This window comes from Dermacentor andersoni, chromosome 6, assembly GCF_023375885.2.
Source record: "Dermacentor andersoni chromosome 6, qqDerAnde1_hic_scaffold, whole genome shotgun sequence".
NCBI classification, from domain to species: Eukaryota; Metazoa; Arthropoda; class Arachnida; order Ixodida; family Ixodidae; genus Dermacentor; species Dermacentor andersoni.
Genome location: NC_092819.1, coordinates 96,103,855 through 96,117,705, shown reverse-complemented (window position 1 = coordinate 96,117,705; position 13,851 = coordinate 96,103,855). Strand labels below are relative to the sequence as shown.

The following is a 13,851-nucleotide window of genomic DNA, read 5'->3' as shown; positions in this document are numbered from 1 at the left end:
CATGACTGCTGAGGTTTCGACTGAATCAAACGCTTTCTCGTAATCAATGAAAGCTATATATAAGGGTTGGTTATATTCTGCACATTTCTCTATCACTTGATTGATAGTGTGAATATGGTCTATTGTTGAGTAGCCTTTACGGAATCCTGCTTGGTCCTTTGGTTGACAGAAGTCTAAGGTGTTCCTGATTCTATTTGCGATTACCTTAGTAAATACTTTGTAGGCAACGGACAGTAAGCTGATCGGTCTATAATTTTTCAAGTCTTTGGCGTTCCCTTTCTTATGGATTAGGATTATGTTAGCGTTCTTCCAAGATTCCGGTACGCTCGAGGTTATGAGGCATTGCGTATACAGGGTGGCCAGTTTCTCTAGAACAATCTGACCACCATCCTTCAACAAATCTGCTGTTACCTGATCCTCCCCAGCTGCCTTCCCCCTTTGCATAGCTCCTAAGGCTTTCTTTACTTCTTCTGGCGTTACCTGTGGGATTTCGAATTCCTCTAGGCTATTCTCTCTTCCACTATCGTCGTGGGTGCCACTGGTACTGTATAAATCTCTATAGAACTCCTCAGCCACTTGAACTATCTCATCCATATTAGTAACGATATTGCCGGCTTTGTCTCTTAACGCACACATCTGATTCTTGCCTATTCCTAGTTTCTTCTTCACTGTTTTTAGGCTTCCTCCGTTCCTGAGAGCCTGTTCAATTCTATCCATATTATAGTTCCTGATGTCCGCTGTCTTACGCTTGTTGATTAACTTAGAAAGTTCTGCCAGTTCTATTCTAGCTGTAGGATTAGAGGCTTTCGTACATTGGCGTTTCTTGATCAGATCTTTCGTCTCCTGCGATAGCTTACTGGTTTCCTGTCTAACGGCGTTACCACCGACTTCTATTGCGCACTCCTTAATGATGCCCATGAGGTTGTCGTTCATTGCTTCAACACTAAGGTCCTCTTCCTGAGTTAAAGCCGGATACCTGTTCTGTAGTTTGATCCGGAATTCCTCTAGTTTCCCTCTTACCGCTAACTCATTGATTGGCTTCTTGTGTACCAGTTTCTTTCGTTCCCTCCTCAAGTCTAGGCTAATTCGAGTTCTTACCATCCTGTGGTCACTGCAGCGTACCTTGCCGAGCACGTCTACATCTTGAATGATGCCAGGGTTCGCGCAGAGTATGAAGTCGATTTCATTTCTAGTCTCACCATTCGGGCTCCTCCACGTCCACTTTCGGCTAACCCGCTTGCGGAAAAAGGTATTCATTATCCGCATATTATTCTGTTCTGCAAACTCTACTAATAATTCTCCTCTGCTATTCCTAGAGCCTATGCCATATTCCCCCACTGACTTGTCTCCAGCCTGCTTCTTGCCTACCCTGGCATTGAAGTCGCCCATCAGTATAGTGTATTTTGTTTTGACTTTACTCATCGCCGATTCTACGTCTTCATAAAAGCTTTCGACTTCCTGGTCATCATGACTAGATGTAGGAGCGTAGACCTGTACAACCTTCATTTTGTACCTCTTATTAAGTTTCACAACAAGACATGCCACCCTCTCGTTAATGCTATAGAATTCCTGTATGTTACCAGCTATTTCCTTATTAATCAGGAATCCGACTCCTAGTTCTCGTCTCTCCGCTAAGCCCCGGTAACACAGTACATGCCCGCTTTTTAGCACTGTATATGCTTCTTTTGTCCTCCTAACCTCACTGAGCCCTATTATATCCCATTTACTACCCTCTAATTCCTCCAATAACACTGCTAGACTCGCCTCACTAGATAGCGTTCTAACGTTAAACGTTGCCAGGTTCAGATTCCAATGGCGGCCTGTCCGGAGCCAGGTATTCTTAGCACCCTCTGCAGCGTCACAGATCTGACCGCCGCCGTGGTCAGTTGCTTCGCGGCTGCTGGGGACTGAGGGCCGGGGTTCGATTGTTGTATTCATATAGGAGGTTGTGGCCAAGTACTGCACCAGGGTGGCCAATCCTGCTCTGGTGAGAGAGTGCGTTACCGGTTCTGGTCACCGGGATCAGGCCGCACTCCAGGCCTGTTTGTGCAATTTTCTCAACACACGGTTTTTTTTTTGTATTTTCCGGTGGAGAATAGCGCGGCACCGGGATTTGAATCACGGTCCTCTTGCACTGGAGACGGATACTCTACCGTCCCCGTAGGAGTTAAATTAAAAATTAATTTATGGGGTTGTACGTGACAAAACCACTTTCTGATTATGCACGCCGTAGTGGAGGACTCCGAAAATTTCGACCACCTGGGGTTCTTTAACGTGCACCTAATTCTAAGTACACGGGTGTTTTCGCATTTCGCCCCCATCGAAATGCGGCCGCCGTGGTCGGGGTCCGATCCCGCGACCTCGTGCTCAGCAGTCTAACACCATAACCACTGAGCAACCACGGCGGGTCCCGTAGGAGTTGTACGCCTCATTTAACCTACAGTGGTGCCCTATTTGGTCAGTCAAGGTGGACCAATCTGAGCTCGGTTATACCGCATGGATGGCACTCGGCTACAGAACCTGGTATTTATGACCTGCACATGTGAGTGTGAGGCCATACATATTTGAAGATATATATCGTTCTTTTTTTTCTTTTTTTTTAGGAGGGTTCCCGTACAGTGATAAAATAAAGGAAAAGACATTAAAAGAAAGAAAAGAAAAGAAAAAGGGGCGAAAAAAAAAAAAGGAACATAACAGGTGATTTGAACTCGTGACCCTTCGATGTTGCCCGGAAAGATAGCTCAGTCGGTTGGTTCGTCAGGCTAGAGTGTACTAGTCAGGCGCCAGGCCACTTTCAAGCGCCACAGCTCCTGCTCCGAGCCTCACACTTACGTGGAAAGGGACTCTTGTTGTCCGCGATAGTCGGTTTCCGCGATAGTCCCTTCTCCGCCGGCCAAGCGGGGAAAACGCGCTTCCCGATCGCTCAAGGTTGCGCGGACATAGTGTAACTCTAGCGTCTAGAAGAAGCTTAACCAGGTGCGATGGCGGCACGCATAGCGTGGGAAGCTAGCCGCCAGAATAACTATACCAAGGACTGCTGCTGATGAGGGCGAAATACCTTCGTGTAATTATAATAACCCTAATAGGACTACGAAGAAAAAAAAAAAAAAGGAAACGGCCCAGAGGGCTATACTACGAGAGCTATGACTGATAGTTTTCTATATATATTGCTACGGCACAATATGCGCGATCACGAAAGGCCAGCAGTGTGAAGACGACGACGACGATAAGAAGCTAGCGCGGGCTGTTGCCTCTTGGCCAAGCGCAGCGTATTTTCCTTGTAAATATACTTGTACATAGCTTTTCCTCTGCGTCTTCCTACGTAACATATCTGGTGGAGGTGGACGTTCCCTGTACCTCGTCACGGAGCTTCGCAGTGGACGGTACGTCGAGCCTTCCTTCATGGCTCCCGGCGACGACAACCCGACTCCGCCGGCTCCGACACCTGCTGCCACTTCGACGACCTACATCACTCTCCCCGCTCCCCGTGATCCTGGCGTATTCTCGGGCCAAGATGGGGAAGACGTCGATGACTGGATCAGCCTGTATGAACACGTCAGCCGCAATAACCGGTGGGACCCTACTATTATGCTCGCCAACGTAGTCTTTTACCTCGGTGGCACACATCGAGTTTGGTATCGCACGCACGAAGATGAGCTCACCAGTTGGGATTCACTTAAGACACAGCTTCGAGACTTGTTCGGCAACCCCTACGGTCAACAACTTGCCGCGCAGAAGGCGCTTTCCGGCCGTGTGCAGACGTCAACAGAGCCTTATGTCACGTACATTCAGGACGTCTTGGCTCTGTGCCGCAAAGTTGACACCCACATGACTGAGTCAGACAAGGTTTCCCACATCCTCAAAGGCATTGCCGATGACGCCTTCAACTTGCTCGTTTGCAACAACGTAGCGACGGTGGATGCTGTTATAAGAGAGTGCCGCCGCCTGGAACTCGCCAAAAGCCGACGTATTGACCAGCAGTTTGCCCGTCTGCCCAACACCCCAGCGACATCTTCCTGTGCCGACGCTCCTCGTCCCAACAACACTGCCGATGTTACCAGGATCGTCCGGCGTGAGATCGAGGCCGCCTATCCGGCTGCCTTCGACTCCAGTCCCACCAACACATCTGCAGTCACGGTCTCACTGATCCAGGCAGTTGTCCGCCAGGAGTTTGAAAACATGGGTCTTCACACCCTCTGCTCGGCCCATCGCCCTAATACCCGCCCGGCTTCTTCGATTTCGCCCCGTCCCGCATCTTCTTACCCACCACGTTTCCGCAACCCATCTGAATGGCGCACTGCTGACGACAAGCCTATTTGTTTCCACTGCCATCGAATCGGGCACATTTCTCGGCACTGTCGTAGTCGCTGGAGTTCCCCGAGCCGGTCTACTTATACTGCCTACTCTCGCCCCTCAGGTGGCCCTTCTCGTCCCTATGCCGCACGCTCCGATAATGCCGCCACTGATGCTCCTGCAACGAACCGCCCCTATTCTCGTTCGCCTTCGCCCCAACGACGACAATCTCGCTCTCCCCAGCCCCGTCGCTCCTATTCGCCACCTCCCTTCGGACGCCGCTCCCAGCCGGAAAACTAGACGATGCAGCGCCTCGAGGTGACGCTGCATTGCTCCCTACGCCGCCAAATCCTCTACTGACTTTGCCCACTCATCTGAACCTTCTTGACGTGCAAGTCGACGGTGTTTCTGTGTCTGCTCTCATAGACACTGGGGCGCATTTGTCCGTAATGAGCGCTGACCTTCGTAACCGGCTCAAGAAAATTATCACGCCCGCCACGACGCCTGTTGTCCGTGTCGCCGATGGCGGAACAGCCCCCGTAATTGGTATGTGTACCGCCCGCGTCTCCTTCGCCGATCGCTCAACAATCGTGCTATTCACAGTCATCGCCCACTGTCCCCACGACATCATCCTCGGCTTAGACTTCCTTTCCGCACATTCTGCTCTCATCGATTGTTCCGCCAGTACTCTCCGCCTTGACCTGCCTGTTCTGGATCCTGCTGAACCACACCCCAGTCGCCTCAGTTCCGCCGACTTCGTTCGCTTGCCACCTTCGGCACTGACCTACGTTGACCTAGTGTCATCCCCACCAGTCCCCGACGGTCACTACATCGTGGCTCCTATGCAAGACGTCCTCCTTACACACGGGATCACAGTACCCCATACAGTTTTATCTATTACGGCGAATTGCGTCTGCCTGCCAGTGGTCAACTTTGGCTTGACGACACAAGTGCTGCCACGTGGGATGTCTTTGGCCCAGCTTTGTTCATTCGAGGATCACTCAGTAGCATCCATTGCAGTAGACGACACTTCATCCGATACTCCTCTACCATCGCAGTCGGCAAATTGTACCATCGCTGACTTACGGAAAATGATTGCCCCCGACTTGCCCTCCGAGCACGCTCGTGAACTCTACCGCGTTCTGTTTTCCTACCACGATATTTTTGACTTTAACGATCGTCCTTTAGCCCAAACTACAGCTGTCAAACATCGCATTAATACCGGCGATGCCCCTCCTATTCATCGCCGCCCGTATCGAGTGTCACCAGCTGAGCGTCAAGTTATTCACGCAGAAGTTCGCAAAATGCTTGCCAAGAACATTATTGAACCATCATATAGTCCATGGGCGTCACCTGTAGTACTGGTCAAAAAGAAGGATGGCTCATGGCGCTTTTGCGTGGATTATCGGCACCTTAACAGGGTTACCAAAAAGGACGTGTATCCCCTACCTCGGATTGATGACGCCCTTGACTGCCTCCACGGTGCTCGCTATTTCTCTTCTATTGACCTTCGCTCCGGCTACTGGCAGATTGCCGTGGACGATCTCGACCGCGAGAAGACTGCTTTTGTCACACCCGACGGTCTTTATCAATTCAAAGTGATGCCGTTCGGTCTATGTAACGCCCCTGCCACTTTTGAACGCATGATGGACTCCCTTCTTCACGGTTTCAAATGGTCCACGTGCCTGTGCTACTTGGACGACGTTATCGTATTCTCCCCAACGTTCGCTACGCACCTCGAGCGCCTCTCAGCAGTCCTGGACGTTTTTCGGCGAGCCGGTCTGCAACTCAACGCATCGAAGTGCCAATTTGGCCGTCGCCAGATTACCGTCCTTGGACATCTCGTTGACGCGAACGGAGTGCAACCGGACCCAGGCAAGATCCATGCTGTTACGCACTTCCCTGTTCCGAAGTGTGTCAAGGATGTGCACAGCTTCATCGGCCTTTGTTCGTACTTCCGCCGTTTCGTGAGAAATTTCGCCGCCATAGCACGACCACTAACCGACCTTTTGAAAAAAGACGCTCCTTTCCAGTGGGGCGATAACGAGGCCTCTGCATTCTCTCATCTAATCGACATTCTCACAACGCCTCCCGTTTTGGCCCATTTCGATCCTTCTGCGCCTACCGAAGTCCGTACTGATGCCAGCGGTCACGGAATTGGAGCAGTACTGGCACAACGCCAGCGTGGCCACGACCGTGTTATCGCTTACGCCAGCAGGCTCCTCTCACCTGCGGAGCGCAACTATTCCATCACTGAGCGTGAGTGTCTGGCCCTAGTTTGGGCGGTTGCGAAATTCCGCCCATACTTATATGGCCGATCCTTTTCCGTTGTCACAGACCATCACGCGCTTTGCTGGTTATGCTCACTGAAAGATCCTACAGGAAGACTTGGTCGCTGGGCCTTACGCCTCCAAGAATATTCGTATACTGTCACCTATAAATCTGGCCGACTACACAAGGACGCTGACTGCCTGTCTCGCTACCCGGTCGACGAGCCTGACGACGCCGACAGTAGTAGCACCAACGGCATTTTCTCTGTCTCTGCCTTCGGTAACATCGCCGATGAGCAGTACCGAGACCTATCGCTGCGAGCACTTATCGAGCGCCTGCGCTCCACACCTACCGACGCATCCGTTCGCCGATATGTCCTCCAGGGTGGCATTCTGTATCGAAGGAACTTCCTCCCTGACGGCTCTGACCTTCTTCTTGTCGTGCCAAAACAGCTACGACAGACTGTGCTCTTTGAGATGCATGACGCACCCACTTCAGGACATCTTGGGGTCACCCGCACGTACGACCGCGTCCGCCGCCGCTTCTATTGGCCTGGTCTCGCTCGCTCCGTTCGACGCTATGTTGCTGCCTGTGATCCCTGCCAGCGTCGGAAGACACCTCAGGTGCTACCTGCCGGTCATCTCCAGCAGATCACCGTCCCTGTGGAACCGTTCTTTCGTGTTGGATTAGACCTGCTCGGTCCCTTTCCCACGTCATCTTCTGGGAACAAATGGGTAGCCGTCGCGACTGATTACGCCACCCGATACGCTATCACTCGGGCTCTCCCTACCAGCTGCGCCACTGACGTCGCGGACTTTCTCTTGCGTGACATTATCTTGCTTCATGGCGCCCCGCGACAGCTGCTTACTGACCGTGGTCGAAACTTCCTCTCGAAAGTTATCGCTGACATTGTGCGTTCCTGCTCCATTCAACACAAACTGACTACTTCATACCATCCTCAAACCAATGGCCTGACAGAGCGGTTAAACCGTACTCTTACCGATATGCTGGCCAAGTACGTTTCCAAGGACCACCACGACTGGGACATTGCCCTTCCTTACGTAACATTTGCGTACAATTCTTCCCGGCACGACACCGCCGGATTTTCTCCCTTTTATCTACTGTACGGTCGCGAACCTACCTTGCCCCCTAGACACGGCACTTCCTCCTGCTGCGGTCTCAACAAGCGAGTATGCGCGCGACGCCATCGCCCTCGCCGACCATGCACGCCAGCTTGCCCGTGCTCGACTGACGGCCTCACAGACCACTCAGCAGTGTCAGTACAACGCCCGCCATCGTGACGTACAGTTTTCACCAGGTGCGCTCGTGCTCTTGTGGTCGCCCTCTCGTCACGTCGGACTTTCAGAGAAGCTCCTTTCGCGATACACAGGGCCCTACCGCGTGCTGCGCCAGGTGACGCCTGTGACTTACGAAATTGCTCCTGTGGCCTCAACCTCGTCCTCTCCTGTGGCATCTAGTGATGTCGTACACGTCAGTAGGCTCAAGGCCTACTACACTGCTTCCGAGTCCGATCTTTAGTCGCTCCGGGACGGCGCTTTTGCAGCCGGGGGTAGTGCTACGGCACAATATGCGCGATCACGAAAGGCCAGCAGTGTGAAGACGACGACGACGATAAGAAGCTAGCGCGGGCTGTTGCCTCTTGGCCAAGCGCAGCGTATTTTCCTTGTAAATATACTTGTACATAGCTTTTCCTCTGCGTCTTCCTACGTAACAATATATATATATATATATATATATATATATATATATATATATATATATATATATATATTCATCTCATCTATGGGATCGCATGCGCGCGCTGTTGCTTTGTCTCTGCGCGTAGTATAGTTAAGAGAGCCAGTTTAAGGGCGGAGAAGAAGAAAGAAAAGAAAAGCAAAAACTGCAGCGCCGTGGTTTTAAAGGGCATCCCGTGGTAGAGAAACGGAAGGCGATATAAGCGTGCGTGGCCATGATACGCACACGACAAACTGCCTTAAAATATTTAGACTTGAGGGAAAGCTTCGTTAGCAAACGATAGCACGGCAATCAGCACTCGAATATAATTATAACCCTAATAATAATTGTAAATATTCATCTCATCTATGGGATCTAATGCGCGCGCTGTTGCTTTGTCTCTGCGTGTAGTAGTTGAGAGAGCCAGTTTAAGGGCGGAGAAGTGGGAAGGAAAGGATAGTCTCTGAAGCAAACTTGCAGCGTCGTGGTTTTAAAGCGCAACCGTGGTAGAGAAACGGAAGGCGATATAAGCGTGCGTGGCCATGATACGCACACGACAAACTGCCTTAAAATATTTAGACTTGAGGGAAAGTTTCGTTAGCAAACGATAGCACGGCAATCAGCACTCGAATATAATTATAACCCTAATAATAATTGTAAATATTCATCTCATCTATGGGATCTAATGCGCGCGCTGTTGCTTTGTCTCTGCGTGTAGTAGTTGAGAGAGCCAGTTTAAGGGCGGAGAAGTGGGAAGGAAAGGATAGTCTCTGAAGCAAACTTGCAGCGTCGTGGTTTTAAAGCGCAACCGTGGTAGAGAAACGGAAGGCGATATAAGCGTGCGTGGCCATGATACGCACACGACAAACTGCCTTAAAATATTTAGACTTGAGGGAAAGTTTCGTTAGCAAACGATAGCACGGCAATCAGCACTCGAATATAATTATAACCCTAATAATAATTGTAAATATTCATCTCATCTATGGGATCTAATGCGCGCGCTGTTGCTTTGTCTCTGCGTGTAGTAGTTGAGAGAGCCAGTTTAAGGGCGGAGAAGTGGGAAGGAAAGGATAGTCTCTGAAGCAAACTTGCAGCGTCGTGGTTTTAAAGCGCAACCGTGGTAGAGAAACGGAAGGCGATATAAGCGTGCGTGGCCATGATACGCACACGACAAACTGCCTTAAAATATTTAGACTTGAGGGGAAAGCTTCGTTAACAAACTATAACACGGCAATGAGCACTCGAATACGACGAGAGAAATTACTGAGACGTGGAAAATTCCCTTGAAAAAAAAATCTGGTTTGCGAGACAAATGCTTGTATGTATTGAACCTCTTAAAAGATGAGGGGGGGGAAATATGCGCTCACCGAGAGGGCATCGTCAGCACGAGACATCCACAAGGCACCTTACAGAGATGTGGAGAGCTTCGCGGCCGGAACGAAGCCTCCCTTCTCCGCCGGCCAAGAGGGGGAAACGCGCTTTCCGATCGCTCAAGGTTGCGCGGACAAAGCATAACTCTAGCGTCTAGGAAAAGCTTAACCAGGTGCGATGGCGGCACGCATAGCGTGGGAAGCTAGCCGCCAGAATAACTATACCAAGGACTGCTGCTGATGAGGGCGAAATACCTTCGTGTAATTATAATAACCCTAATAGGACTACGAAGAAAAAAAAAGAAAAGGAAACGGCCCAGAGGGCTATACTACGAGAGCTATGACTGATAGTTTTCTATATATATATATATATATATATATATATATATATATATATATATATTCATCTCATCTATGGGATCGCATGCGCGCGCTGTTGCTTTGTCTCTGCGTGTAGCATAGTTAAGAGAGCCAGTTTAAGGGCGGAGAAGAAGAAAGAAAAGAAAAGCAAAAACTGCAGCGCCGTGGTTTTAAAGCGCACCCGTGGTAGAGAAACGGAATGCGATATAAGCGTGCGTAGCCATGATACGCACACGACAAACTGCCTTAAAATATTTAGACTTGAGGGAAAGCTTCGGTAACAAACGATAGCACAGCAATCAGCACTCGAATATAATTATAACCCTAATACTAATTGTAAATATTCATCTCATCTATGGGATCTAATGCGCGCGCTGTTGCTTTGTTCTGTGTGTAGTAGTTAAGAGAGCCAGTTTAAGGGCGGAGAAGAAGGGAGGGAAGGAAGGAAGAAGGGAGGGAAGGCGATATAAGCGTGCGTGGCCATGATACGCACACTTATGTAGCAAGTAATGAGCCACATAACGCTGTATCGAGAGTTTTGCATGTTGCTATACAATTTTCTCATTGACTCTTTTCATCTAATTAAAATATTTGAGGATCTGCATAATTAATTAAGACATGTAGTTAGACGGAATGTAAGAAATAGTCTGAGTATCTCAAGCGACGGCAAACAACATTACTTTGGTTCTGTCACGTTACGAGGCATTTGCATATTTTTACATGTTGGTGCATGATAGTTTGGACACTCTGTATGCAGATATATAGGCTAAAATCATATAATCGAAGAGTAATCAGGTCCATGGCGCGGCCGGCTATTATTCCTTGCGTCCTTATTGTTTGTACTTCGGGAGAAGAACAGGAGCTCCTTGGGCTGCGCGAACATTTGAAGCTAGCTCTCGCTGCCACTTTACGACAGATATTACATCTGGTGTGTATTTTTTTAATTTATTTTTAGCTGCAGCATACTTTTAAAATAATATACCGTAGATAGCCCAATTCTGACCCTCCGACTAAATTACTCGACGAGATGGACATTGCTTCCACGAGAAATCGAATGCTTAATTGCGTAATCAACGAAATTTGACTAATTAAGCTTTTACTAACTTACAGTACATACTGCAGTTTGTGGATTGTAGCTAGTTATTTCGCAAAGCATATCACTTGGAACGAATTTCTAGAATGGCATCGGTTTTAGGAAACGCGTCGTCAATCTTTCGGTAAAACAAGTGCTATTGTTCCACTTACTTTTTTTTAAAAGAGAACGCTGTTTTTGCGTTGAAGCACGAAAGTAGCTGGAACGCCAATACATTTTGTCGCAAACTTTGAAAGGTAATATCTCGGAAGTAATGTCACCCTGAGAATTCATTGGCGAATACGTTTTGCGAACTCGCCAGCTACAAATTATTAATTGCAATATGTACCATAAAGTAGATAAATGAAAAGTTATTTAGTGCAATTATGTTAACAGAGTCAATTGAGCCCTTTGATTTCTCGTGGCAGTAATGTCCGCATCATCGAGTAATTTAGTTAAAAGGTTAGAATTGGGCTATCTGCCACAGGTGATTTTTGAAAATGTTGTGCAGCTAAGAAATGCACCTGGTATAAATATTGTCCCCTGTCATACATTATCAGAACGAAATATCAGGGAAGAAGATTTGAATTATACTTGCGCCCATTTGTGTATCCCCTGTAGCAAATCTTTATTTTGCAAAGTTCCATTGAGGAGGAACTAATTAATTGCAAGATATTTCTGTTTGGTCTACTTTCAGATTACCGGAGAAATCACACCTGCCCACATAATCGCAAAGACTAATGAAGTCCTCGGTGAGGCATCATCGGTAAGTACTGCCCAACTTCCTACGCACAGATCACAGTTTTTTTCCCTGTCAGACATTCCTTGTAATCATTAGCAATCTCACATGAATCATAGGGCCAGCAAGGATTACTAGTGGCATTGTTCCGACCGCAGTTCTTAGTGGACATGGAAGCTATGCCATAATGCAGTGAAGACGCATGCAAAGTAGAACTAAGCATGCAGTTGCTAAGCTTCTGAGTACCTTATTTAAGCTGGGGCATCATAGTTCCGGTTGTGTATATATATATATATATATATATATATATATATATATATATATATATATATATATAATTATATTTACACAGTTATGGGCATAAGGTATCCACATACACCGTGTAGGGCATTTTCGTGCCCCCTTAAGCGCATGAAAAAAGTGCTGAGAAACGATCGTTTTCCGCACAACATAAGAGAGGTGACATTTTACATGCTTTAATTTTCACTGGTGGAAAGCGTATATTCAACAGGACAACCAGCACGTCAGTACGACAGGATGGACTACATACCGGGTGTTTCTACGAAGACTTTAATACTGATAAATAACCGTTCTGAAATAAAAGGGCCGTTCCTTCGGAGACATTCCGTCAGCGGTGGCAACCACAGAGTGACGGGTGACACGTAGTAATTAGTGGGTAAATTACAACAATCCGTTAGTTAACTTTTAAACGTTTAGTTTCAGCGGGCTCATCGTAATTGGGAAATAGATGCAAACTCTCCGTATAAGACCCATATCAACTTTTGGCTCCGTAAAGTTGTGATTACCTGCGGATCTGTGGCACGATGAATTTCGGCCGTCAGAGCGCTCCACACGGAAACAGGGCAGCTGTAGTGAGCGCAAAGCCGCGTCCCTCCACCCCATAGAGACAAGGCCGCTGTTTGACCGGCACGTAACGCATAAAGATCTAAGATTTGCCGCTAGAAACAATGACAGCACCGTGTTCAAATGATTACCGTCCGTCCTTCCAGCAAAAGTACATGGTTTCAAATATATATATATATATATATATATATATATATATATATATATATATATATATATATATATATATATATATATATATATATATATATATATATATATATTCTTGCTGATACTAAACTCTTGTTTTATTTTCCTCCTTCTAGCTGGCCGTCGGAATCGTCCAATTCCTGAAAAACATGGGACCTCTGACCTTCAATATATTTATGCACAGAATTTTGACTGGCGAAGAAGCATAATTAGGAAGCGCAACGAAAGTGGTAATCTGCACCTTCTACCGGAACGACAAGACCATGTGTAAATAATCGCACTGATGTGTATGAATGAGAACAATACAAGGGAATGCACAGAGGTGGTTCGATAATCTGAATACCTGTTCGTTCTGCAGAGGCAACAGTCATACATGCAACAAGCGCCCTGGGAGTACCGCCCGATAAGATATGTCCACCGGCATTCGTTGAACGCTACTGAATACATGCATTTGTAGTCGCACATAAAAAAAATAAGGGACGTTATGTTTGACGTTGTGACCGTTCTCTAGACGACTGTTGTCAATAGAACAAGGTATATCATCTGTTCACTGGGTCTTTCTTAAATACACGCTTTCTTCAAAGACTACACAAACTGGCACTGGTCTTTACGTGGCCTTAAAGATACAGGGTGTCCCAGCTAATATGTACCAAGATTTAGGAAGAAGCGAAACCTTTTACACGGGTGAGACCAAGTGTATATTTGTTAGCAGCAATCTGAAGAAACGTCTAGCATATCTTGCATTGTTCTTAATTAATTACTTTGTAATGATTGATTGAGAAACCATTTTTTAATAGCTTACACCAGACATGTCAACAGCATGTTTTATAACACATTCGAAAACATCAATTGGATTTGTTTGCGGCGCGCGCTCTCTCTCTCGAGTGAAATTTTTCCGCGTTTAAAAGAAAGCCCGCAAAATATTAAAAAGCCGACTCCGCGCCCCACTTGCTCGT

At 47.6% G+C, this 13,851-nt stretch overlaps 1 protein-coding gene across 2 annotated transcripts in view; it reads left to right on the top strand.

Annotated features, from left to right (window-relative positions):
- The window catches only part of LOC126522606 (uncharacterized), a 38,708-nt gene extending 25,479 nt beyond the window's left edge, over positions 1 to 13,229 (top strand). For both annotated transcript variants that reach the window (XM_050171377.3, XM_072288828.1), the window contains exons 4-5: positions 11,801 to 11,869; positions 13,012 to 13,229. In XM_050171377.3, coding sequence (XP_050027334.1) covers positions 11,801 to 11,869; positions 13,012 to 13,104 — 162 coding nt within the window. In that variant the 3' untranslated portion in view covers positions 13,105 to 13,229. The remainder of the gene's footprint in view (positions 1 to 11,800; positions 11,870 to 13,011) is intronic.
- Positions 13,230 to 13,851: the final 622 nt, after the last annotated feature.